Below are 27955 nucleotides of genomic sequence, written 5' to 3'. Positions count from 1 at the left end.
CCAGTGGGTCCCTGTGTGTGTGTGCTGAGCTCTCCCCAGAGCCCGGTGGGTCCCTGTGTGCGTGTGCTGAGCTCTGCTCAGAGCCCGGTGGGTCCCTGTGTGTGTGTGTCTGTGTGTGTCTGTGTGTGTCTGTGTGTGTCTGTGTGTGTCTGTGTGTGTCTGTGTGTGTCTGTGTGTGTGTGCTGAGCTCTGCCCAGAGCCCGGTGGGTCCCTGTGTGTGTGTGCTGAGCTCTGCCCAGAGCCCGGTGGGTCCCTGTGTGTGTGTGCTGAGCTCTGCCCAGAGCCCGGTGGGTCCCTGTGTGTGTGTGCTGAGCTCTGCCCAGAGCCCGGTGGGTCCCTGTGTGTGTGTGCTGAGCTCTGCCCAGAGCCCGGTGGGTCCCTGTGTGTGTGTGCTGAGCTCTGCTCAGAGCCCTGTGGGTCCCTGTGTGTGTGTGCTGAGCTCTGACAGAGCCCAGTGTGTCCCTGTGTGTATGTGCTGAGCTCTCACAGAGCCCGGTGGGTCCCTGTGTGTGTTGAGCTCTGCCCAGAGCCCGGTCCCTGCGTGTGTGTGTGTGTGTGTGTGTGTGTGTGTGTGTGTGTGTGTGTGTGTGCGCAAGCTGAGCTCTGCTCAGAGCCCAGTGGGTTCCTGTATGTGTGTGCTGAGCTCTGTCCAGAGCCCAGTGGGTCCCTGTGTGGGTGTGCTGAGCTCTGACAGAACTAGGTCCCTGTGTGTGCACTGAGCTCTGCAGAGTCACATCAGAGCATCAGGAAAGGATTGCAAATTGGATCCCAGCTTAATGGTGACATTTCTGTGTTTTAGATGACTTGCTTTCAAAGTATAGCAGTATTTAGGAGGTTTAGTTGGTCTAAGTGATGAAGCGTGTTTATAAATGAGTGCTGGGAACATTTCCTCAGGACTGCTGTATTACAACACAATAAGGGAGAGCCACGGTAGAACAAGAACATAAAAGCACGTCAACCTCTAAGCCAAATAGTATTTGGAAATGGGGGATTTGCATCTGCAGGGATGGGGAGGAGTCAGGAAGATGGTTATCACTGGTTAGGAAGTTGTTGCTCAAAACTCACAGTAAACTAAAAGATTAAAGGGTTCAGCCTCAAGATATTTTTTGACAGAACAATATAAAATGGATACTGCCTGGATGGAAAGATTTCAAACTTGGAGATGGAGCTTGTTGTCTGTGAATGGTAGTAATGGGAGTTGCTCAGGATTTAGCCAATTATAGTAGACATAACATGAATTTCAATGTTATTTTAGGGGAGATTAACAAGCTAAATCCTTTTGCTAAGCTGAGTGTGTAGACATGGTTAAGATTAGGGCAGTTCAAACAAATCTGGTAAAGTTAAAAATTATTTTCCTCCAGAAATATATATCAAAATTCCATGTGCAATGAGATAGACTGGCAGTCTGTGTTTCAAATGATTGCTGGTTAAAACCAAGAAATAAAATGTCATGTGTTAGAAAAATTATCCTGAGGAATGTAGCGTGGCATGTTAAACAGTTTGGATAAACAATGATTGCTAAGTTGCAATCTACTATCCAGAGGACAGGATTGTCATGTGAATTTCTTGTACTAAGCAAGAGATCAAACAAACAACCAATAAATATTTGCAAGCATCTTTTTGGGGGTTTTTTATGTCCAAACTCTGTAAGTAAAGAAGATGAATGAAGGTGACATACTTGCCTTCAATTCAGTGTATTGTCCTTAATCCACACTACAAACACTTGGGCTTGGTTCTTGCACATCCAAAATGTCCCTATGCAAGTCAGCTCACACAGCAGCCTGTGTGAAAGCACAGGTTGTAGAAACACCAGAAATTGCTTTTTGCAGTTTGGTCTTAGTCCTTAAGAAAGTGCTTCTTTCTTTGGAGACTAAAAAGAAAGTCTCCTACTTCTTTCCTCCAAACATAAAATGCCAAGTAAAAAGACAATGGGTGCTGTTTGAAAGGTGGCTTTGCCTTCACTCTGTTTCTCTTAGGAGAGGCAGGCTGTTGGGAAAAACACAAATCCCTGTTCCAGGACAGGTGAGAAGAGAGTGGGTTTCGGCTGTAGAGCCCTGTGGAGTCGCATCTTCCCAGTGTGTTGTTGGGGTGGTGCTCGGAGCTGTGCCCGGAGCTCGTCCCTGCGGCTGGGCTGGCACACAGCGCTGCAGTGCCCTTGGTCCTCTGCCCTGCTCTTGTGTGACCAACAGCATCGTGCAACAGCAACACCCAGTGTGGGATTCCCCTCCCCCAGGCCCATGTCTTGGGGAGAGAAAAGAGGAAGGAAGCTGCGAAGAGCAGCAAATCTCACAGCGCCCTGGCAGCCGCCTCCGCCCGCTCCGCACTGCCGGGCTGCCAAAGGGGCCTGGGTCTGTCCCCATCCCCAAGGCTGCATCCCAGGAACCTTGGATTCCTTGCTGCTGGGCATCCTCTGGAGCCTCACGGGTTGATGTGTGATGGCAAGATGGCACAAGACAGAGAAGAGTGGTGTAGGTACGTGCTTGGTGAGCTGCCATTTGGGGTTTGTCGTTGTGTCTTCTGAGCAGGATGTGGGCAGGTGTTTTCTCTGCTGCGCTGAGTGAGCACCTTCCACCCCACCATGGGGGCTTGATTGAAATGGCCAATGTTGGACAAAGACTTAATCTTTCCACCAGAGTGACAAAAAGTACAGGAGTGTCAACTTTCTCACTCTCACGGTACTGCAGCTCTTCCCACCTCGGTGTTTTAGACAGATGGAGCAAGCTGGGTGTGTTTAATGCCCAGCAGGCAGGAGTTATGGAGAACAAACAGAGGGAAAGGGCAATCCTGCAGTGGCTTTTGCAAGATTGTCACTTGTGGTTAGTCTTGCAGTAAAAAAATCTGTATTTCAGTTGGTAAGTGGTACTTTTGGGAAGGAAAGTTGTCTTATTTGAACAATGTTAATGACAGACTGAATTGCCATTTATGAAATACTATTAAAATTAGAACAAAGGTAAAGCTCTAAAAACATGATGCTCGTACTTAGTTCTAAGCTTCTCATTCTTCTAAAAGACACTTTTTAGTTTAAGTATACTACAGTGTTTTGTGAAATGCATTAAAACCAAAAAACTCTACCTAACTGGCTTCATGAAATAAAATAAATCAAGGTATTAATAAGAGGAAAAGAATGTTTTCTTGTTCAACTTCCATGTGCAGCAGTAGCAGAGTTGTGAAATGGAAGCAGCCTGTTAGGGTAGCAGTTTATGTTACAAAATAAAGGGTGTAAATATTTTCTGTTTCAATTTTACAAATAATACAAAGTACTTCATTATTGCCCTCAGCGTAGTAGTCTCTGTGGTATTTGAAAGGTGCAGCAAACCACACATAGTGTAAAATCACTTTGTGTATATTACTTCATAAATTATTGACAATCCAGCACTGTTTGTTTTCATGTCCAGAGCAGAATATAATTTAAGCTCGAGGGAAAAACTGCCCCTGGACTCTGATGGCATTTCCTTTGCCCTGTTCTTGCTCTCACCCATGGTCACACAGGGATTTTGGTGTAAAGAGAAGCTGTGCAGCCTGTGTGGTGGCACTTGCTGCTTCTCTGCTCACCATGAGTAAGTCCATTTCCTGGGCTAAGGGAGGATTTTCTGTTAAACACTGGATTATGAGACACTTGTATGTAAAAAGTCACAGTTGTAGCAGTGTCTGTGGTTTAGTCTGTCACAAAGCAGAATAGGGAAAACGGGAACAATAATCAAATGGACTTTCCAACAAGCTTAGAATACAATGATGTCAGTACTCCTAATGTAACTTTCTGTAGGTTGGTTCCAGCAGCAACATTGTCTCTGCTTTTGCACAATTGCTTGGAGTTAATAGATGAGAATAAATTCAATAACCCATAGTTGATACTCAGGATGAGTTCCTTTTCTTAGCCAAACTTGGCTCACAGTTTGTCTTCCTTTATCTTGGATATGTAGTGTATTCTTTCCTTAAGTTGGTGAGAAAAGTGGGTGAATCTTTCCCCCAGAACAATTAAAATAATCAAACAAACCCAAATTTGTACCACCACCACAACCAGTTGTTCTGTCCTGTATCATCAATTAAATAAATTTATGCTCTTCAAAATTGGCAGGAAAATAGCTGAATTACTAAATTTCATGAGTTTCCTTTAGTTAATGGGGCTTCAGCACTCAGCAATAGGACAAGGGGGCACGATGGGCTCAAGCTCTGCCAGAGGAAATTGAAGTTGGAGATCAGGAAAAAATTCTTTGCAGAGAGAGTGCTCAGGCATTGGAATGGGCTGCCCAGAGAGGGGGTGGATTCCCCATCCCTGGAGGTTTTTCAGCTGAGCTTGGCCGTGGCACTGAGTGCCATGATCTGGTAAAGGGACTGGAGTTGGACCAAGGGTTGGACTTGATGATCTCAGAGGTCTTTTCCAACCCAATCCATTCTATGATTCTGTGATTCAAATAGGGGGTACTGGCAACTATATTCACAAATGAAGAGGGGTTTGAATTTATGGTCTGTTGCAGGTTTATCTCCCTTCTCTCAGAAAAATAAAAAATACAGGCAAACTGAGTCTACTGAGTCAAAAAGCCTGTGAAAGTTGACAAGTTTTTGAAAAAACACACTCTGGAAGATTTTTGACTGTAGAGAATTATCTTGTGTTTGTTTCTTGGAAATCTTTTGGTTTAAGTCTCTGGTTACAACTATCCCATTGAATTTTCAAGCCTTTCATGAGCAGTGTGCCCGATGCCTTTGGTTTCTGCTGAGGAGCAGTTTCAGGTTGAGAGTGGTGGGCCCTGGGGGCTTTGGCTGAGCAGTGTTTTGTTGCAGGGGACCTTTGGAAGGCCACACGAGCCCTTTGGTGATGGTAGAATGCAGCCAATGTGCTTATTTTTGTGTTTTACTTAATTAAATGGGATAGTCTGGGTAGCTTTGTGCCTGGAAACCCCAGTCCTGATTCCACATCTGAAACTTGTTCTTAGTCTTGAAGCATTCCCATCCTAAATACCTGCTGTTTCTATGGGCAGGACAAGATGGAACAGTCATGGTTTGGGTGGCAGATCCCTCATGGAAGGTCTTTGCCATCTGAGGGAAGCTACAAACTGCTGGAATATTATGTTGGAAGGCTCAGCTCAAGGGTCAGATTTACTCCTGTGCTGCTGGAGCTGAGAATGGGAGTTGGTCAACATGAAGCACAAGTTGTGGAGAGGAGGGGGTGACTTCTTGGCACGTGTAGAAAAGCACATGCTCAGCCTTGGCTGATTTCATCTGCTGAAATCATTTTCCATCTCTGAAGTCTCAGTAGATTGAGCTGTAAGAGCAGAACTTTGTTCAGGACAGGTTGAGCACTCCGTGACATGCAACCTCTGAACCCAAAAGACTGTTCCAGCTTCTTGGGAAACAACAAAAGGCCAACTGAAATAAGGTGAAGACAAAGCTGGGAACGGAATTTTTTATCCATGGTTTTTCATAAAAAGGAAAAATCACAATTGAATACCCTATTCTTCATGGAGAGTTTAAGAAAAAATGACTGTGCTACTATTTTCTATGAAGAAGTAAAAAATCAGAGACATCTTTCTGTAACTAGCTGGGCATGTTAGAACTTCCTGCTTTGTATAATCCATGCTGGCTTTATTGTGTTTAAGGAAAATAAGTAGCTCAAGTCAGCTAAAACCTCCATCTGTCCCCAAGGTTGAGTGTGAGAGGAAATCTCTTCAGTTTTTATCTGAGAGAAGAGCTTGTTACCTGAGAACTGGGGAGTTCCCCTTGGAGCTTGGTTTTCCAATAATTCAATCACCCCCCAGGGGTTTGGTTCTCACTCTGACCAGGGACAGATCCAGAACTGTGTCCATGCCCTGGTCATTGTTGCACACTCTGAGATTCAAGGAGGGATCCTTAACTCACAACACTGGGACAGAAATTTGAGGGAAATCTTTCCAGAAGTGAAGCAATTCTGTTAGGACTGCAAAATATGGTGTCCTTACTCAGTGATTTTACCCTGATTTCATGAGAAGCAAATGAATGAACTTAAAGAGCTGATCTTTCATGAATAGTTTGCTACTCATAAAAGTGGAGATATAATATTTAAAAAATACAACAGGATTCTTGCTGAGGCTATTAATTAGAACTTGAATATGCAAAGCACTTCTGGAGTTATTGCATTTTAATCATACATAATAGTCCTTCTGTTATGGAAAAGTGAAATCAGGATGTGCCTCAGCAATACCTTAAAGATTTTTTTTTTCTCAAATTCTGTGTAAGTGGAAGGTAGCCAAGGGAACCAAATGGACCCATGGCTTTTTACTAAAAGGTGAGTCTCAAGAGGGAACAATATAGTGCTTATATTTCTTACAAAGGGCAGGGCAGGGCCTGCACACAAAGGAAAACAGGCAGGAAAGAAGGTAAGATTATTTGGGTAAAACATGGTTGGGTGTCTGTGGGATTTTCCTTGCTTGCCATTCCCACCTTGCAGTAGATTACAGGCTAATCATGTAAATAGCCATAATATGGGGTTTAAAAATATGTGAATACTGAGGAAATCTCTCTCTTTGAGGAAGGGATTCTGTTACCTGGGTTACTGTGACTCTTCTAGACTGCTTTGTGTGTGAATGTTCCCAAACAAAGTACAAATTACAATAATTTCTTTTTTCTTTTGTTCTGTTCTGCCTGTAATTTTCTAAACTGAGGAGGACATAAAATTTGAATTACAAAATGTTAACTCTGTTTCTCTCCTAATCTGTTTTAATCTGTGCTTGTTTGAATGTATGTTTAATAAGAATCTTAACAGTGTGACTGTTTGATTTGCTTTGTATCTTGGAATGTTGAGAGAAAGGTTCTCTGCAGGTTTTCATTGCTCTGCTCTGGAAAACATGCCCAATGCCCACGTGGTGGAACAAAACAGGCTCCACAAGCACAGGTGTATTGCAGGGCATACACAGTTATTTATCTAATCAGATATATAATATCTAGTGGGAGAATATGCATCCCATATCCAGCAGGTCTGGCTTTAATAGGTAAGTAGGAACGAAATGGAAACAGGAATTTTCCCCAGGCCTCATTGTTTTTTCTGCAGATCACAGATTATTCTGAGCTGGAAGGGACCCCCAAGGATCATCGAGTCCAACTCTTAAGTCAATGCCCCACACAGGGGACTGAACCCGTGACCTTGGCATTGTTACAGCCAAGTTTTAACCAACTGGGATGGACACTGTGGGTGTCCTCACTCAAGCTCTGGGGGTGAGGGTGATGGCACCCCTCAGAGTCACTGCCCTCACAGTACGTGCTGTTTGACTGGAAAAGAAAGGACTCTGGGCATTCTCCATGCACATGATGGGGGTTGTTTCCATCTTCCTGAGATACAATTTAAAGCCCCCTTGTTCCTGAGCAGGGCTCAGTGTGGAAATCTCCATGTCCCCTGGTGCTTTGGCTCTTGGAGCAGTATTGATGTTGTGCTGGTGTTGAGCTCCTCTCCTGGGGGAGCTGGAACAAACCTCTGGAATGGGCAGTCAGCAGGCACTCAGCAATAGGACAAGGGGGCACGATGGGCTCAAGCTCTGCCAGGGGAAATTGAAGTTGGAGATCAGAAATAAATTCTTTGCAGAGAGAGTGCTCAGGCATTGGAATGGGCTGCCCAGAGAGGGGGTGGATTCCCCATCCCTGGAGGTTTTTCAACTGAGCTTGGCCGTGGCACTGAGTGCCATGATCTGGTAAAGGGACTGGAGTTGGACCAAGGGTTGGACTTGATGATCTTGGAAGTCTTTTCCAACCCAATCCATTCTATGACTCTATGAATACAGGGGGCTTTTGCACAGGGCTGTGTGTTTGTTTGTCCTCTGTGTGCTATGAAATCACCCCTGAAGTTGTGGTGAGCTCTAAAGAGAGTTTTTATTTGCTCTTTGGGGGGAATTTGCTGTGCTCTCACTGGACTGTAAAGCCCCTGTTTAGCACCACTGGAGTTGCTGGGCATTGTCTGTGCCCTCCTGGGGGAATCTGTGCAGACACCCTGGGCTGGGAGCACCTTAGCCTGGTGCTGCCTGCTGGGAAGGGCATCTGCCAGCCAAAGCTCTGCCACTCATCTGTTGCCATGGCATCATCACTCCTGGGATGCTGAGCCTCACCTAAAATGCACTGCGCAGGCTGGAAGGGCACACCCACGTGGGGACAGCCCTGCCCAAATCTGCGTTCGCGAAGTTTGGCCATGCATGTATCACTCCTGGGGCAGTGATGCTGTTGGGATTTACAGTCAATGCTGGGCCCTTGGAACAGGCCACCCTCTGTGCCTGAGGACATCAATCCCTTTGGTGTTTGTTCCTGGGATAGAGGATTCCAGGGACTGCAGTGGCAGGGAAGTTCTTCTGAGTGATATGAGAGGGCTTTTATTTCTACTGACTGGAGAGTTTCCTTTCAAAAAAGGCAACAACCTGTTGTGAGTACTCCACCAAAAAAACTTCATTCCAGAGGGTGGTTTTCTTACTTTTGAGGAGCAAAATGAGTTAACTCTGTGTTTGTACATCATGGCCATACAATTCTGAGCATCTCAGCAGAGCAGGGAGGAAAGGGAACCCTCCTCATGGCTGTGAACTCTGAGGTGATGCAAACTGGGACCCTCCTACGTTTGTAAGGGAAGTGACATCACTTACAGCTGAGGGAAAACATAGTTAGATATAATACTTACATTTTCATTCACAGTTAATAATTAAAAAAATGGCAGATGTGATAACTAAGCTGTAGATGTACAGATGTAGCTGATGGTGAGTTGTTTGGTTTTTGCAATGTTACATGGGAGGTGGTTTCTTCCAATAAATGTCTGGATAGGTTTGTAGCTTAAAACCTCCTAAAGGGGTTTGTTAAACTCCTCCTACCACACAATCCAAGCACTGCAGCAAAATCTGTCTCAGTAAGTTTCCACTTACTCATTTAGAAAAGCCTGAGCTGATACAGCCACTTCCTTTGGCAGTTTGTTACTGCACTTTTCAATTTATTCAGGGCTGCTCAATGAAGTTTTTAAGGGAGCAAACCCAAAATGCAACATAAATATCTGACTCAATGATTTGCATTTGTGTTTTGAGACAGCTCCAACTGAGTAGAGCGGTGCATGTTTTGAATTTAAAGTATGTGTTAGTCAACAGTGAAGTTAATTTACATGGACATTCCAGGCAAACAGTAGGAACACACACAACCCTCCCACTCCCCAAACACCCCCGTGGAAATGTGTCTGTAATAACTTGGCAGAGTTTTACCATCTTTCACTTCTTGAAAAGAAACCAGTCAGAAGGTAACTACACATGTTCTACACCCACTTACTACTGACTTTCAATTCTGTGTCGAGCTGAGGCAGTTCTGAGGCTCACTGAGGGAGTGTCTTCAAGATTCTTTGGAAAAAAAGGCTGAATCTGACAGCAGAGCTTCACTTCCAAGTTATTATTTATTTTCCCCTCCCTTTATACTGAATGGTCCAAGCCCTGCTCTGTGAACTCAGGAGGAGGAACTGCTGGGAATGTCTCTTCATGTAAAACAAAAATAAATTATTTTTGGCCCAGTAAGCCTCTTGAATCTGAAATTCCTTTTAATTTCTGTCCTAGAAATATAACAAATATAAGGATGCTAAAATATCCAGGAAACATAATTTATGAACCACATGGAAAGTGAAGAGGATGTATCTGTTTAGCTCTACACTCTTACCTTGGGCATTTCCCTGAAAGGCAATTGAATTGGAGACTTTCAACTCTGGTGCTGTTGTTCAAGTCTGTCCCCAAGGCCATGAAGAGAGGAAGGTGCAGAGGCACATGGTTACCACAGCAGCCACATCCTGTGGCCCAAACACAGGGGCTGGTAAAGAGGCTTTTTTTTTTCAATTCTCTCTGAAACTGCTCTTTCTTCAGCACACAGAGATAAAGCTGCTGATTGGAGCACTCTTAAAATCCACTGCTCCTTTGTTCTTTTCAGAGTCACACAGAGAACTATGAAACTTTTTACTACTTCCATATGAAGCACAGTTTCATGTTAAATTGAAGCATCTAAACCCAGGAAATAGCTCTGTAATTCAGTTTTTATAGGCATCTCTGTGGCCTTTCTCACCAGTGTGGCCACAAATTTCTGTAAACTGTGTGCTTAAATCCTTTGAACCAGCAGACAAACAATTCCCCAGTACTGTGACTGTGTATTTATTCAAGACCTGCATCTAAGCAGGTGCTTTTAAATCCTGTGCAGAGCAGGTGCTGAAGGTCTTGTTTCCATGGGCCTGCTGAGGTGTCTGGGGGGCTTGTTGGTCTTTGTTTTCAGCACTGGTCCTTTTCCCCACCTTTCCATTGTCACAAGAAAGAGTTGGTTAAAACTTGGTTGTACCAATGCCAAGGTCATGGGTTCAATCCCCTGTGTGGGCCATTGACTGAAGAGTTGGACTCGATGATCCTTGTGGGTCCTTTCCAGCTCAGAATAATCTGGGATTAATTCATAGTGACAAATGGAGCTTTCTGATAGAATTATGGTTCTGTTTGTCTGCCTAGTGAGTTTATCCCAGTATCAGAATCTCAGCAACCATGCTTGGTTTTCAGTTGAATTGTAGTGTGTGGCTCTGTTGTAAAACAGTATTTTCATCCTTTAATTTTTCAGCTGTTTACAATTTCAAAGGCACAGGAGCACCACAACTGCCTCTCCAGATTGGTGATGTGGTCCAGATCTTGGAGTCCTGTGAAGGTAGGTCCCCCTCAAGCTATAAGTTTCTTTGTGAATGTCATAACCCTTTCACTTCCCAGCAATTCCCTGTATTACATCAGTAGTTGTGTATTGCTCTTATTTTTAGTGGTGGTGGTGATCTATTTTGAGGAAGAACTATTCTTTTTTGAAGAGCCAAAATTAGACCTATTACAGTGCATGTGGTTTTTTGGGAAGCCCTGACCAAATGAGGAAGTCATCAAGGTGAACGTAGAATTTGTTGAGTTTGTGCCAGCTTGTGATGTACCTGATGGAAGTGACACCAAATCTGATTGAAGCTTTACTGGGCTACATTTTTTGCCTCTAAACAAAGTATTTGTTGCTGGGAGACATTCAGCACCCTGGTCATATGAGAAGGAAACAGTCTGTTAAAGAAACCTGAGGGGAGTGGGATGGAAACATTTCTGCAAACCGTCCAACTTTCCGAACTGCAAAGCAGAAAAAGTCCAAGTTGTGCATGACAGACAGTCAATACCTTCCCAATTTCACTGAATTCCCCCTAAAACTGCCAGAGCTCCTCAAGTTTTTATTCATATAAAGCAAGGAGGGTGTATTTATTATCACTAACTCAGCAGTTAGGTGTTTGCAATAATAATTTATTTTCAATCTCCAGTGATGTTCTTGACCATGTTAAGAGTCTAAAAAAAATCATAAAGTGCTGAAAACTGTTCAAAATATATTGTAAAATTATTTTCTTCACCCTAACTCTGCTGATAGAAGGTGTTTGATTTTCTTACCAACTGTAGTTTTGCTCAAGAGAAGGGCCAGGTGCTGCCTTGCACAGCTGGAAACAGCTGGGTGTTCACAGGCTCTTGGCACATTGTGGGCATTGGGCTGCTTGAGCCCAGAGCTCTGGGTTGTTTGGCATGGAAACAGCAGAGGATTTGAGAGAGGAGCAGCTGAGAAACCACCTATCCAATGCACTGGAGCACGTGGGTTTTCTTCTACTTGTAAGAGAAATTCAGTATCTTTCAGCATCAGTGCAAACATTGGTGTCACTCATTAGGCAGTCAACAAATTAATCTCCCAAAGCCACCAGTAATGATCCATGTCCTCTCTTAAAAAATGAAAAGCCTGCATATAATTCTTTAGGCCTCCATTCTGAACATTTTGTCTAAGGAAAAAAAGAAGAGGAGAAGAGGAGGCTCAGAGGTGACCTCAGCACTGTCTGGAACTCCCTGAAGGGAAGTTCTGGCCAGGTGGGGGTTGGTCTCTTCTCCCAGGCACTCAGCAATAGGACAAGGGGGCACGATGGGCTCAAGCTCTGCCAGGGGAAATTGAAGTTGGAGATCAGAAAACAATTCTTTGCAGAGAGAGTGCTCAGGCATTGGAATGGGCTGCCCAGAGAGGGGGTGGATTCCCCATCCCTGGAGGTTTTTAACCTGAGCTTGGCCGTGGCACTGAGTGCCATGATCTGGTAAAGGGACTGGAGTTGGACCAAGGGTTGGACTTGATGATCTCGGAGGTCTTTTCCAACCCAATCCATTCTGTGATTCTATTGCACCAGAAAACCAGAAATCTCCTTATCCCTGCATGGTCTGTTAGTTGCAGAAATAGCATTTCAGGTTGGATTTCTGTGGTCCATTTGTTGCCAGCTCAGCCCAGAGAGTCAGTGCTGATCTTACTGGGTTCTTTTTTATCTAAAAGTCTTTTCAGAATGCTCTGCCCTTGATGCACTAAGTCCCACCTTGCTTTATGAAATATGTTTGCCAGTTGAGAAGTGGAATCTGTCACCCTGTGTGAGTGAAGTTCATCTTTTATCAGATATCTCACAAATCTGCTGCCAGCTGCAGCTGGGGAGTAACCAACAGTGACAGGGGGTTTTCCTGTGCTCCTTTTGAGTCCTGTTTCAGTTGGTTTTTCATGCACAAAATATAAGCACAGAACATACATGTGCTGTCACAGCAAATGGGGCAAAACAGATTTTACACCCTTGGTGGTAAATCCAGGCTATGTGGAAGGAATTCAGTTTTAGAAGGAAGATGAAATTTTATTATTGACAAGAGACTGTAGGAAAAAAAAAATCAGTGCAGAAAAAACTGAAAAAGTCTGTCCTGAGTCTGTCTTTGAGGTCAGTGATCCTCCTGTGACTTTTAACATCACCTTTTCGATTGGGATTTTTTATTTTATGGTTTGGTTGTGTGGCTGAAATACCTGTGCTGTCAGAAATGGTGAGAGAGGAGGAGTGGTAGGAAAGAGATCATATCTGATCATGAAATTTTCATTAGAAAATGTATCCTCTTAGTCATCAAATGCTTTGTTTGGGACAAAAAAATGTAATATTCCATAGAGTGAAGTCCAGTTGCTGTGCAGGTGGTTTTTCATTGTGGTGTGTGCATAGTGGTCGTGGCCCCTGCTGGAATTCAGTGAAGTTGAACTCTGTATTTTATCTGTTTTGTAGAGGTTTAGTTTGACTTAACTTTAGAATAGATGGAATAAAGTCTGAATTTGTCTTTTAATTGCCACTACTGCAATTCTGCACTCCTGCCTTCCAGAAGGGCTTTCTAGTTACAAATACAGCAGAATCCAAGAAACAGCCCTGCATTTTCTTGAGGTTCCAAATTGAACTTTACACTGGGAAGCTGCTTATTTGAGCTGAGTCCAAAAGCTGTAATTCCTCATGGCAGAGAGGTGGTTTAGTCTTATTACATGCAGGGAAATTGGATATGCAACAACCATGAGCTGTATTGAATTAATGGTACACCCAGAACAGCATCAGAGGAGCCCCATGGGCTGCCCAGGCCCATCTTGGCTGACAGAGATATCTGAGTGGGTGTGATTTATATTATATTGCAAAACAACTTATCCTGCTTTTTTTTTAAGACATGTGGGGTTGTTAAATTCTGTGTAAGATGATCTGTGCTTACTATGCAAGACTTGAAAGTCAACCATATAATAATATTTGCTAAAATGCAAGTCATGCTTAACATGCTTCCTGCTATTCCCCTTAATCCGTGTATGTTTGAATAATACTGATTTTTACCAACATTATGCTTGATACTTCTTACATGAAATAAAACTCCTAACTTTACTAAATGCTTTTTAATGCTTGTTTTTTGTCATACCAAGTGATCTTTCCTCCTTTTAGATTGGTACAAGGGTTACCTGGTCAGATACAAAGGAGCAGAGGTAAGACCAAACTGTTCATTCCTATGGGACTGTTCTTTATAAATCAACCCATGAGTTGGGATTTTTGGTGTCTCTTAGTAGATAGTCTTACTCTGACTTCTCAAGTCAGCTCTGGCCACTCTCTTTCCTTTCAAGATGGATTAAATGATCAGCATTCACCCTGGACAATGCTGGAAAATAGAAGTGAGGACTGGGGAAAGCAGATCAGTGAAGAAATCACTGTGTCTTCAGGTTAATAGACTGGTTGGACTCGATGATCTCAGAGGTCTTTTCCAACCCAATCAATTCTATGATTCTATGGCTGTTGAGGGCACCACTTGAATTTGGGTTAGGATGCCACTGGAATTAAATTTTGAGTTAATTTGCTGCTCGATGTGGTTGCTTCTGTACTTTTGCTAAGGGTTCTTTAGGCTACATACAATATAAACAACTTGCATGAGGCTTAAATTCTTAAATATCTCAATGGTACAAAAATCATATTAATTAAAAAAATATTCTTATACCTGAAGAGGGAAAGCACAGATGAATAGTTTTTACCCTGGGTATGGTGACTCTGAAGTTAATTAGCAAAACCAGTACTTCTTAGTTTTTCTTAGCATTTTTCTTGAGGAAAAGCTTGGGCTTTTTTATTTGTGGGCTGTTTTCTGGTTTGGGGTTTTTTTTTCTGTAATTTGCTCTTAGCAGAAAGTTCTTTAGGGAGTAGCAATGCCAAGACTTTTGTAGCCAGAGACTCGTGCCTGTATCACAGCCAAACTCTTTGCTGGAAATTGCTTTCTTGAAGCTTGGAAAAAGGATGGACAAAACCTTCACAGCCCCTTGCAAAGGGATATCTGGGGAGCAGAGTGACAGTTGTTGGCAGGGAATAAGCCAATGGGAAAAACAACAACAACAACAACAAAACACACACACACAGAAAAAAAAAAAAACACAAAAAAACCCAAAGCAACAAAAACCAGAACAATCTGAAGTTGTCTAATTCTCCTTTATTTTTTTCTATTTTACATCCAGGATTTTTTGTGTAGGAATTAGAAATGACTTGAGCTAATCTAGAGTAACTCGTTTGTGCCATTTACAAACTGTATGTGTTGGTTACAAGTTTCGCTTTCCGAGGATTTGATGCCTGAGTTGCTGTTTCATTTCATTACTCAATGACTTTTCATCCTAAAAGACAGAGGAATAATCCTCTCCTGGATTAGGAGCTGGCTGGAGGGTCGGGCCCAGAGAGTGCTGGTGAACAGAGCTGCATCCAGCTGGCGGCCGGTCACCAGTGGTGTCCCCAGGGGTCTGTGTTGGGTCCAGTCCTGTTTAACATCTTTATTGATGATTTAGATGAGGGGATTGAGTCCATCATAAGCAAATTTATTGATGACACCAAGCTGGGAGGGAGTGTCGATCTGCTGGAAGGCAGGAGGGCTCTGCAGAGGGATCTGGATAGACTTGAGAGATGGGCTGATTCCAATGGGATGAAGTTCAACAAGGCCAAGTGCAGGTCCTGCCCTTTGGCCACCCCAACCTCCCCTGCAGCACTCCAGGCTGGGCACAGAGTGGCTGGAGAGCAGCCAGGCAGAGGGACCTGGGGGGACTGAGGGACAGGAAGCTCAACAGGAGCCAACAGTGTGCCCAGGTGGCCAAGAAGGCCAATGGGGGATCCTGGCCTGGAGCAAAACTAGTGTGGCCAGCAGGCCCAGGGCAGTGACCCTTCCCCTGGACTCTGCCTTGGGGAGGCCACACCTTGAGTGTTGTGTTCAGTTCTGGGCCCCTCAGTTGAGGAAAGAGATTGAGGGGCTGGAGCGGGGCCAGAGAAGAGCAAGGAGGCTGGAGAAGGGACTGGAGCACAAGTGCTGTGGGGAGAGGCTGAGGGAGCTGGGGGTGTTTAGCCTGGAGAAGAGGAGGCTCAGAGGTGACCTCAGCACTGTCTGGAACTGCCTGAAGGGAAGTTGTGGCCAGGTGGGGGTTGGTCTCTTCTCCCAGGCACTCAGCAATAGGACAAGGGGGCACGATGGGCTCAAGCTCTGCCAGGGGAAATTGAAGTTGGAGAGCAGAAAAAACTTCTTTGCAGAGAGAGTGCTCAGGCATTGGAATGGGCTGCCCAGAGAGGGGGTGGATTCCCCATCCCTGGAGGTTTTTCAGCTGAGCTTGGCCGTGGCACTGAGTGCCATGATCTGGTAAAGGGACTGGAGTTGGACCAAGGGATGGACTTGATGATCTCGGAGGTCTTTTCCAACCCAATCCATTCTATGATTCTATGATTCTCTAACTAATTGTTTGTGGTAATTAGGAACAATCTCCAGACTTCTCCCTGTTGTGTCTCCCATTCCATGAGCTCTAGCACACCTACACAGGGCACTGTGTGTGCTTGCCCCAGTTTTTAGGTTGGCACAGGGAAGGCAGAAGGCAGGACAGTGATCAGGGAGTGCCCCCCAAGTCCCTGGCACAGCCCCTGAGTGGCAGCTCCTCCCGGCAGTGCCATCAGCTGGTGATCTGCAGCACTCCAGGGTGGATATCACAGTGACAAACCATCCTCTCCAATACCACACCTGGGTTTCAGTTACTTCTTTGACATTTCTTTTGAATCAAAACAATATTGCCATTTATTCTACATAATATTTTTATCTTAATTGATTAAAATTTGGCCTAAAACTAAAAAGGGAGAATATTTACCAGACCAAATCACTTCCTTGTAACTAATTGCTAGTATTGCCAGAGGGTTTCAAGATAAATTCTTTAAGAAGTATTATTAATTTAATGTAAGATATCACTAAATTTACTATTAGTATGACCTTCTTTCACTTTCCTTCTTCATGGAATCTTTTGAACTTAATGAAAAATGTGGAAGTGATAAGACATGATTGTGTTTTGATTAAGATCCAGTGCTTGAAAGAAAATGGCTATAAAACTGAAATCTAATTTGGAGAAAGGCTTTGTAAAGGGGCATGTTATGGAATTCTTGTGGTACTTGAAGTAGCACAAGTCAGATGTTGAACAGAGAAGAATCCAAGAGGAATTGGGCTTAATGACCAAGAAGAGATTTGCAGCTTCACCTGAGGATTGTCAGGACAGACCATTTGTCAAACATTCCCTCGGCATGACTTGAGAAATTGCAGCTGTTGTAGAGCAAAGACACCTCCCATTAGATCACTTGCTCTGGTGACCATTTGTTTTCTACACAGGTCAGCTAAACTAAGTGTTGGCAATGTCAGGAACCCTGGTGCCCCCTTTGCCACACCTTGCTGGGCATCTCCCTGCACAGCCTGGGGTGCCAGGTGAGCCCAGAACCTCAGTGGGGCCCCACACACCAAGGAGGGCTCAGGTGTTGTGGCTTTATCAAGGGTCTCCTTTTTTGTGCATTGCAAAGGAAAGGCTGATGGTTTTTCTTAAAGCCACTTTAACCTTATGCACAGTGTTCTTGACTCAAAGTGAGCTTGGGGTTTGCTGCTCCCCATGGCAGTGGCTGCTCATCCTGAGGCATTTCCTCTCTGAATCCACATTTCTTTCACCAGGTGCAATGATCCTATATCAGTGTCTCTCCTCTGGTCTGATAATCAAGCTGATCTCTCAATTAGGCTGTTCTTGTCCAGGAAAGTGAAATGTGTGGACTGATGAATAGACAAAATGTTTCTTGGTTTTAAAATAAGTTGTATTTAATTGTACTGTTTCCTGGGGCAGAGGGGTGGAAGATGGTACTCCATGCTCTATGCATTCTATATTTGCAGAGAAAGAACTGCCAAAACTTCTATTATTTGTCTGTCAAACAGAAATGCATCTGTTTTGACAGGAAACCAAATAGCCAGGAGTTAATTTGGGTATTACCATTTATGTGATTGAGGTTTATGTTCATAGTCATGGTGTTACCTAAACGTTCTTGGAGGATAAGTGTGGATTTATTGTTTCTTTTTTTTCCTTCAACAGGGAATATTTCCTAAATCCTTCATCCACATCAAGGAAGCTACTGTTGAAAAGAAAAGGTACTGAATTTGTCTGCTGTTTTAATTAAGGATCTTGCCTGCTAAAGAATGATCTGCAAGGCCTTTACGTACCCCAAGCTCAGGAACTGTAACACACACCCATCAAACACAGACACTCTTTGTCTTTCCCTCTCTTCCCTAGACACACAGAAAACATAATCCCTGCTGAAATTCCTCTAGTTCAAGAAGTTACCACTACTCTGTGGGAATGGGGAAGCATCTGGAAGCAGCTCTATGTGGTATGACACTTTGCATTTTTGCCTGCTAGTCAGTCCTATTTGTGCATATTGTCCAAATATGTGTGTTTTCCTTGAAGCAGGGCAGGGTCTGGGTAGATTTAAGGAACTGTTTCCTCACTGCTTTGATAATTGCCATTTTTTCCAGTGGCTTTAAATGTCTGGTGGGTTTATATCTAGTCCAACCTTGCACCCGGCAGTGGTGGAGCTGGGCTGAGGTTTGGGATGGATGCCCTTGGAGGTCCCTTCCAACCCTGATGATTCTAGAAATGAAAAGGCTGGCACTGTGCTGAGAAGTGGTGTAACTTCAGGGCAGTTGTTTTAACCTGGAGTATTCTGCACATGATAAATTTTTCATCATTTTGATGTGCAGAGTTGAAAAGTTTCCATATAGGAGTATAAAAGATAAGGAGGATGCATTTGAAAAAGATTCACGGTGTTCTTGGAATGGTAGAACAAAGATTGCTCAAGGGTCACTGGGAGCATGGAGCATTAACATTTGGGAGTTTCAGGAATTGTGCTGACTGTTCCAGGATCCCACCCATTGGATTTTCCTTGGGTTTTTCTTGTTGGAGCAAAGATATGTTGAACATGGTGTAGTTTTCTGAAACATATAAATTCTTATTCTTCCTTTTCTTGAAGCCAACAATGAAAACCCTTCTTGTTTCAGTGAATGACAGTTGATTAAACCTTGGCTGTAACAATGCCAAGGTCATGGGTTCAATCCCCTGTGTGGGCCATTGACTGAAGAGTTGGACTCGATGATCCTTGTGGGTCCCTTCCAACTCTGAACAGTCTGTAATAATAAATATCACACCAGAACTGCTTTAGTGACTTCTGTGCATCCTCTCACTTTTCTCTTGATACATTAATACACAATCAAATGTTGTTATTCCAAGCATGGTCTTATCAGTATCTCCTACAGAAGGAAATTCTTCTGTAATATTTTCTCTCGATGAGACTTGTAAAGAATCTTATTTAAATAAAACAAAAATAACTTCATTCCCTTTGCCCATACAAACTACTTAAATTTCCTGTCACTTCTTTGCAGTCCCATGGGACATCCTGTCCTTAACAATCTGTGGGATGAGAGGAGGAAGGAAGGCAGGCTCTTTCCTGTGCCTGCTTCTTGCTCCTGCAGTTATTTAACATCAAATATGATTCATATTTAACTGGCAAGGCCCAACATTTAACTTCAACTTGGTTTTTTTCCATCCTAGAGCAATAAGAAAGAGAGGTTCCAGCAGGTGCAGTCCATGATGTTTGACTTGATGGAGTGGAGGTCACAGCTCCTGTCCGGGACTCTGCCCAAGGATGAGCTCAAAGAACTCAAACAGAAAGTCACTTCCAAAATTGACTATGGTAACAGGTGAGTGGCCTCCACTGCTTCTGGAAAAGCTGATTTACTATAAGCCTACTATAAGATGATGATAAAGCTTTCATGTGTTTTGGAACTCAAAGAAGTGATTCATATGGAATCTTCCTTTCAGACTTCTCCCTGTTAGTCCTGGGATAATAGTGATACCCTAATAGCAAAGTGCTATTTTAAAATTATTAATTTATTTGCTGATTATAAATACATGAGCTTCTCAATTGTACAGATTTGAGATCAGAAATCTGGCCTTTATGTACATATAAAACCAGAGTAGTCAGGACCCAAAACTTGTACACCCTTCCCAAACACAGCCTGTGTAGGACTGTTATGTGACCCTCAAAAGTGGTGCTGACAGACCATAGTAAGTCTGAAAACACACACCCCTAATTCACTGGGGAATTTCCAGGCAGAACTACAATTCTGTTAATAGAAGTGAAACTACGAAAACTAAACAGTTATTTGACAAAATGTCTTGTCTGCTTCTTGCTAATGAAAGGTCACTGCAACACAACACATTTTGTTGAGTTCCTCCATCGGATAAAGAGAGAGACAGAGCTTGGTAAAGGAATCCTCATAGTGTTGGTCTTACAGACAGTGGAATCTGCTCATAAACTGTCTTTAGCTATTTTAGGTGACTGTGGTTGCTGTGGCCTGAAGGCCTTTGGGCAGCTGAAAGTCTTCAGGAACCTGTGGCTACACAGAAACGATGACCACAAGAAGTTACCAAACTCTAAACTTCTTCACTGTGATTTGGATGCAAATTTCTGAGTTCATACAGAATGCACTGGGGAATACTCATATCCCACTACACTGGGTGGAGCTCAATGCTCACTCCTAGTCAGAGGTTACTTTGAAAATTTAAAAAAAAAGTTTTTCTTTGAAAACCTCCAGTCAAAGCTCTGATTAAGAGAACATTAACACTTCTTTGCTTTCAGATTCTTTTTCATGCTCTTCTTTCCACATTATGAGACAGTAAACTGTTTCCATTGGAACAGTAGAGCTGAAGAGGATGTTTAAAATTATTTGGGACTGCAGAGAGGAATGTGCAAGTTGGATGGTGTTTGTAAACACCTGGAAATGTGGGGCTGAGTTGTGTTGTGTGAGGGAAACTTGTCAAATGGAGAAGGTGCCAATGGAGCCTGAGTGGGTCACTGTGGGAGAGGAGATGGAACAGCAGCTCAGGAGAGGTGGGGGATAATCATGTCAGGTTTTTAAATGCTTGGATGACATTCCTAAACACTGTAAAACAGCTTGAAGACAAATCATGTGATTCAGTTTAATTTTTCAATGAAATCCAGTTGCCTGTATTTCAATGTTATTACTTTAAAACTTGAAGCATCTCCTGGTGTGTTACATTTCTAAGCTTTTTTTTTACAGAGAAGGAAACAACCCACCCATTATGCCTTTTGTATTTTAACAGAATTCTTGAGCTCGACCTCACAGTTAGAGATGAAGATGGAAATATCTTGGATCCAGATAAAACCAGTGTCATCAGCCTCTTTCATGCACACGAAGAAGCAACTAATAAAATTACTGAGCGAATCAAGGAGGAAATGGTAGGAATGACTGGCCCAACTTAATGCTTCCTTTGCCAAAATCCAGACAAAAAACTAGTATAAGGATGCAACCTTCTGCAGTAAAAGTTGGTGGCAACTTCTGCCTCTGACTTTATTAAGAGTAGATTCACATTCATGTGGTATGAATATGGCTAAGCCTCAACCTGAGGTAGTTCCATTTGTGTCCTTGATTCGGGCTGATTCCTGTGTCTAAAGCTGCTCCTAAACCCATTCTTGGAATCTTGTATGGAAATACATCCCATTCCAACTGGCCTCTGGAGCTGGTGGACAGGGAAAGGGAGCTGAATACCCCTCCTGTATTCCAGGAGATGGGCTGATTCCAATGGGATGAAGTTCAACAAGGCCAAGTGCTGGGTCCTGCACTTTGGCCACAACAACCCCCTGCAGCGCTCCAGGCTGGGCACAGAGTGGCTGGAGAGCAGCCAGGCAGAAAAGGACCTTGGAGTACTAATTGACAGGAAGCTCAACATGAGTCAACAGTGTGCCCAGGTGGCCAAGAAGGCCAATGGGATCCTGGCCTGTATCAAAAATAGCGTGGCCAGCAGGACCAGGGAAGTGATCCTTCCCCTGTACTCTGCATTGGTGAGGCCACACCTTGAGTACTGTGTTCAGTTCTGGGCCCCTCAGTTCAGAAAGGATATTGAGATGCTGGAGCGGTTCCAGAGAAGAGCAACAAGGCTGGTGAAGGGACTGGAGCACAAGTGCTGTGGGGAGAGGCTGAGGGAGCTGGGGGTGTTCAGCCTGGAGAAGAGGAGGCTCAGAGGTGACCTCAGCACTGTCTATAACTACCTGAAGGGAAGTTATAGCCAGGTGGGGGCTGGTCTCTTCTCCCAGGCACTCAGCAATAGAACAAGGGGGCACGGGCTTAAGCTCTGCCAGGGGAAATTTAAGTTGGAGATGAGAAAAAAATTTTTTACAGAGAGAGTAATCAGGCATTGGAATGGGCTGCCCGGAGAGGTGGTGGATTCACCATCCCTAGAGATCTTTAAATGCAGATTGGACGTGGCGCTGGGTGCCATGATCTAGTAAATGGACTAGAGTTGGACCAAGGGTTGGACTCGATGATCTTGGAGGTCTTTTCCAACCCAATCGATTCTATGATTCTATGATTCTATAATTCCCTCTGTGGGCTGCTCAATAGGCTGAATTGCAGAGTGAGTAGTTACACACTTGGAGTTCAGCTGCACCCCAGGAGTACCCAGAGCTGGTTTTTGTAAGATCTTGTGACAGCACTGCTTGTTTGCTGGGTGTTGCTGCCTGCTGGTTAGTCTGATGAACCTGAATTTAAGCTCCCTGAAGAGGAACTAAGGTGAACTCAACATAACCTTGTGGGCACCAGAAGTTCATGTGCAAAGCAAAGCTGACAAGTGCATAAATTTAATCTCTTAAAATGCAAAGCAGGTGACTACACTTCCTTGACCTTTTTCTGTATTAAATCTCTTCAGGGATTTGTAAGCCTCTTTGGTTCTTTTCTCTATTTATGAGAAAGTAAATGTAAAAAAGCAAGTAAAACACTTGACAGAAAATAGCTGGGCTTTCATGACATTTCAATAACAGCCATGACAAAGCACTGGAAAACACCTTTTGAGTTGTTCTTAATGGTGTCACTAAATAAATGTTGCTTCCCCCACATCAAAATGTAATTAACTGAAAATATAAGGAAAATTAAACTTGGGAGTCTGCACTAGACTGTGATGACTTGTTCTAAAAATAGAAGCCAAACACTGGGTTTAGGCCATCGAGTGTTAAGCAGCTGTTTCTTGCTGGTTCAAATGGAGTACAAGCAGAATCCAGGAGCCAATTTCTGAGTCAGTGAACCTGCTCAGCTCTGTCCTGATCTCAGCATGTTATTTGTCTTCTCTTCCAAAAGACTTATTTGACTTTGCTGGTGCTTTTGGCTGGAAAGCCCATCAGGATGGGCATTGCAGCCTTCTGCTCTATCTTACTGTGTTCCAAATGAATTCTTTCAGACTTGTAGGCCTTCCTCTGTACAGACAGCTTGAGACTTTCTCTCCTGTTTAAAAGTGGTGAGAATGTTTTCTGCTTTATACAATTGCCTTGTGCCTGAAGAACTGAACTGACATACAAGTCATAGAATCATAGAATATCTCCAGGTGGAAGGGAATCATATGGATCATCAGATCCAATTCCCTGCTCTCTCCTAAAGGATCTGAAGTTGTTGTAGCATAGCAAAAACATTGTTAAATATTTTGAGCACTGTATATTACCAAAATTTGAGAAATGGACTTTCAGAGTAGTTCCACTGGAAGCAGCCTGACTTTTAGGAGAAGGCAAGGCTTTGAATATATTCATGTACAGGAGTGAAACTTAACCTGGCTCTTTGCTCCTGAATGAAGTAAATTTCAGATTCTGAAGACAGAAAAGTTCCTGGAGGTGAAGGAAAAAGGGAAGAAAAACAGTTTAACTAGAAAAAAAATAATAAAATAAACCCTGTTACATTTCTAAAAGGAGACCCTTACTGGGAAAACATAATATGTTTAGAATCCCACACAAAGGGTGTTCTTACTAAGTCCCCCAAGTATTGCTAAGGCTTGATTTAAGGCATCTCTGTCACTGACTTTGTCATTATTATCTCCCTAGTCTGAGTTCAGGGGTTTGAAGAACCAAGTCTGAGCTTTCCGTCTCCCTGTGGACAGGGAGGGCTGGGGAAGGCAGGTGGGATCTTCCATAGCCATGTCACTTCTCCACTTCTGACCTGGTAACTCTTCAGCTTCATCGTAGAAAGGGATGCTAATCATGGTGAGGCTTTGTGGAGAGTCAGAAACTTATTTGCTAATTATGTCTGCCTTAATAAGCAAAGGCTTTGAGAGCAATACACAGGGCAATACTCATTTGCTGGAGACAAGTATTTTAATCCCAACTTCCTTCGGTTTTTCAATTACTGTTACATACCATAAAAACTGAAATTGCTTGTGGTATCCCAGCATTTTAATCCTCGGACTAGCTGATGATTCCCATGGTGTAAAGGAGAGCACTGTGGAATCTGAATCCCAAGGTCCTGAGTTCCAGTCTCAGTGGGGACCATCCCCTGGCAGTTCAAGCCTCCCTGCCATTTCATCCCATCAGATCTCAGATGTTCAGAAGGGTCAGCCCCGGTCAGCACCGGGGGCTGTGACAGTCCTGAGGACTTTCCCGTCACTGTCCAAGCTCACTCAGCCATGGCAGATGGACCTCAGGACTTAAATGGTGGGGCCAGTTCTGTGCACACTGTGCCTCACCTAAACAATCCACTGCACGGGCTGGAAGGACTCAGGGCACACCCACATGGGGAGAGCCCTGCCCAAATCTTTGTTCATAAAGTCTGGCCATACATACATACAGGTGATGATTCTCCCAGGCACTCAGCAATAGGACAAGGGGGCACGATGGGCTCAAGCTCTGCCAGGGGAAATTGAAGTTGGAGATCAGAAAGAAATTCTTTGCAGAGAGAGTGCTCAGGCATTGGAATGGGCTGCCCAGAGAGGGGGTGGATTCCCCATCCCTGGAGGTTTTTAAATTGAGCTTGGCCGTGGCACTGAGTGCCATGATCTGGTAAAGGGACTGGAGTTGGACCAAGGGTTGGACTTGATGATCTCGGAGGTCTTTTCCAACCCAATCCATTCTATGATTCTGTGATTCTGCCCCCCTTGAGCAGAGCAAGGACCAGCCTGACTACGCCTCCTACTCGCGGCTGGCGGCGTCGCCCACCCACAGCCTGTACGTCTTTGTGCGCAACTTCGTGTGCCGCATCGGGGAGGACGCAGAGCTCTTCATGGCACTCTACGACCCCCAGAAATCAACCATCATCAGGTAAACTCTCCTCTTGCCATTGCAGGAGAGTGGCAAAAGGAGCCAGCCAAAATGAAGGGAAACAATTGCCAGTGTGCTACTAGTGAAGAGAACATATAAATGAAAAGGGAAAAAAAACAGGAGGGGAGTGTGGATAGGTCTAGTTTCTGCCTGTTACTAAAGGATTCTGGGCTTCCAAACTGTTTGATCCTGGATTGAACATTTCAGAAGTCTGGTGAAGCCTGAGCCCATTGCAACTTATGAGATTGTTCTTTATGGGGAATGTTGGAGTAAAGTGCTGAAAGGGGGGAGTTAAAAAAAATGAGAGAAAATGAGAAATTCCAAGGTAGATGAAGTTTCTTTGGAGTGTTCCCGTCAGACAGACTTTGATGATGGTAACATTTCTTTCAAAAATGTGCCAGTTTGTGCTATATTCAAGTTCTTTTTTCAATCATACTGATAATATTTGTAGACTGTTTGTCTTGCCTTTTAAATCTGGTATTAGGTTTAAACCACCACCACAGAGAGCCTGTTGTGCAACTTTTGTTCTCTACCGTGTAAGGGAGGAATTTTTAAATCACATGACAATGAGATCTTTCCCTTCAAAATAGTGAGAACTACTTGGTGAGATGGGGCAGTCGAGGCTTTCCAAAGGAAGTTGATATGCTCAACAACCTCAAAGTGGTGTTCACAGTAAGTGTTTTCCAGTTTACTTTACTCCGTATTGGCAGATTGGCTCTCCTGTGGTCCCTGTCAGAACTCCTGAGCAGTGAGCAAGATGAAGGGGGCAGAGGCAATCTGAGAAACAGAGCAAGGCATCCACTCTCTGAGTGCTTTGATGTGACAATGCTTCAGTGGCCTTTCCTCCAAAGAACCTCTTGCCTCTTCATTTACTGATGACTTTGTATTTTTATCTCCTTTATCTTTTAAAGGCTGCTATTTTCTCTATTTATCTAAACCTTATATTTTCTTCAAACTTTAAACTGTCATTTTTTTCATCCTTTCTTTGTGTTCAGGGTGTTCTGTTTGTTGGGTTTGGTTTTGGTTTGTGGTTGATTTTTTTGTTTTATTTGGTTTTATTAGGACTTTTTTCTCCCATTAATTTCTAAGGCACAATTTATCACTGGGGGTCCTGTTTAAATGTCACAACTTGTTTTTTCCCCAAATAATACTTCAACATCTTTTTTTGTTTGTTTTTTTCTGTCTTAGGATCTTGGAAATAAAGACCTTACCAGAGACAAAATTTATTTAGTGTGTCAAATAGTGCGAGTCGGGCGGATGGACCTGAGGGACAGCAACTCCAAGAAGTACACGCAGGGACTGCGGCGCCCCTTTGGGGTGGCAGGTACCCGATGGCTCCTGTGCTGCAGCTCAGCCTGCACCCAAGGGATGTTTGCCACTGGATAGCTGGATATTTGGAGTGTGGAATCTCCACCAAGGCACCTCAGGATAATACACAGCAGCTCTATCAACTGTCTTCTGTGTTTTTTGAAGACGGCACCTCCATTGACATTTTAGTCCAAATCACAAACATGCTTTTGAATTTAATTTTCTAATTATTCATACACTGCTAAGGAAAGCACAGTACCAGAGTTTTTAGCACAGTATTCCTTGCAGATGAAATAAAGCCAAGGATTATGCCCCAAAAGCATCACCAATGCACTCATACCTGTGTTCACAAGATTAAAACTATCTGAGTTCTCCCTTTACACAAAGCTGAGTTTGCGGTGTGGACTCTGCACTAAATGCTGTGCCCCCCAAACCCAGCCCTGCTGGGCTGCACTTGCTGGTGAAAAATCCATGTTCCACTTGAGGCACAAGAGCATCAGTCCCAGATAAGAAAAGCTATGTTGTAATGCTATTATATGTTTTGGTGACTCTTCTTTTCTTCTTGCAGTCATGGATATTACAGATATCATAAAGGGGAAGGCTGAGAGTGATGAGGAAAAGCAGCACTTCATTCCCTTTCACCCGTAAGACAGTCCTGGGTATCTTTTTGATAAGCATGAAATATTTATCTCTTTAGCTGTAATAACCTGAAATGCTTGAAGAATAACTTTTCCTTCTAATAATTTTATGTTGTAATAATGCTGATTATTTAAGTGTGACTTTAAAAGGCACTTAGGACAGGGGTTCCACAGAATGTTAAATAAATGTATAATTCTATGACTGTGCTCCTTCAGACAACTGAGAGCATGTCCCACTTCACAAAACCAAACCAAATAGTTTCACAAACTCAGCAGTAATCTTTGCAAGCAAAGAACTGCTAATTTATGAGCTTGGTTCTGTTTTGAATTTGAGAAAAATCTGAGTAAAAACTGGGTTTCCTTTAAAAATAATAGAATTATCATCCATTATCTTGAAAAGAAATGCCAGACCAGCTGCCTAAAAATGTGGTGCTCACAGACCAAATGCAGAGATGGCAATACTTGCTGGGAAGATCTGTGTACATCCTGCATGGCACTGGCACTGCTGCTGGGTACTCTGGGGAATAAACTGAATTCTGAAAGGCCCTGAGGGGACACACTGGTTTGTTATTTCACTTGTCTCCAATTTGATCCAATGTGGTTTTTTATGTGAGAGTTTGTTTCTAAATTCCAAAGTAGCTGATAAAAATTCCAAGTTTGCTCATGTGGCTGTTCATCAGGGACTTGGGGGAGAGGCAAAGAAATTCCAGAATATCTCATAATAAGGTCAAGTCCAGCAAAGAAAACTCAAGACTGTTTGTCGTTTCTGTTCTGAAAGGTGCCTGATCCATTTGGCACTGAATTCCCAACACACCTTGTTGTTTCTCCTGCAGGGCAGTGGCAGAGAATGACTTTTTGCACAGTCTCCTGAGCAAAATCACTGCATCCAAAGGGGACAGTGGGGGACAAGGTAAGGTACATTTTTATTGTTTTCTTTTAAATAACAAAGTATTTTTGTGAAACTTCCTTTTCCATTGTTCACATTTTAGACAAAGGTTTTTATATTAGAGCTGTAGTACCACCATGGAGGTGGAACAACTTTGAAGCTGTGAATGAAGAATCAAGAGCTTGGTGCAGAACTTTAGTGGATGCTGTCTTGGGTTGAGCTGGCAAAACACCAACTGTCCAAGACAGAGTGAAAAGGGTTCCTCCTCCCCCCCAACCAGCTAAGGGAAAAAGAAGAGGGAGAGGGAAAAAAACCAAACATCTAAACCAGGTTTATGCTGAAACTAACTACATGTATTTATACAGAAAA

The 27955-nt window shown here is 43.5% G+C and overlaps 1 protein-coding gene across 2 annotated transcripts in view; it reads left to right on the top strand.

The window, feature by feature from the left end:
- Window positions 1-2291: 2291 nt before the first annotated feature.
- DOCK2 (dedicator of cytokinesis 2) overlaps window positions 2292-27955 on the top strand; it is a 184486-nt gene continuing 158822 nt past the window's right edge. The window contains exons 1-12 of one of the 2 annotated variants that reach the window (XM_071569840.1): window positions 2292-2472; window positions 10561-10644; window positions 13751-13791; window positions 17701-17756; window positions 17899-17995; window positions 19213-19361; window positions 20788-20923; window positions 24600-24754; window positions 25345-25426; window positions 25943-26078; window positions 26631-26706; window positions 27534-27610. In XM_071569840.1, the coding sequence (XP_071425941.1) occupies window positions 2436-2472; window positions 10561-10644; window positions 13751-13791; window positions 17701-17756; window positions 17899-17995; window positions 19213-19361; window positions 20788-20923; window positions 24600-24754; window positions 25345-25426; window positions 25943-26078; window positions 26631-26706; window positions 27534-27610 (1126 nt within the window). In that variant the 5' untranslated portion in view covers window positions 2292-2435. The remainder of the gene's footprint in view (window positions 2473-10560; window positions 10645-13750; window positions 13792-17700; window positions 17757-17898; window positions 17996-19212; window positions 19362-20787; window positions 20924-24599; window positions 24755-25344; window positions 25427-25942; window positions 26079-26630; window positions 26707-27533; window positions 27611-27955) is intronic. The other variant, XM_071569841.1, reaches the window with a different exon arrangement.

The sequence above is a fragment of the Pithys albifrons genome, chromosome 15 (assembly GCF_047495875.1).
Source record: "Pithys albifrons albifrons isolate INPA30051 chromosome 15, PitAlb_v1, whole genome shotgun sequence".
In the NCBI taxonomy this organism is placed as follows: Eukaryota; Metazoa; Chordata; class Aves; order Passeriformes; family Thamnophilidae; genus Pithys; species Pithys albifrons.
The sequence above is the reverse complement of the archived record's forward strand: the minus strand, read 5'-3'. Positions and strand labels throughout refer to the sequence as shown.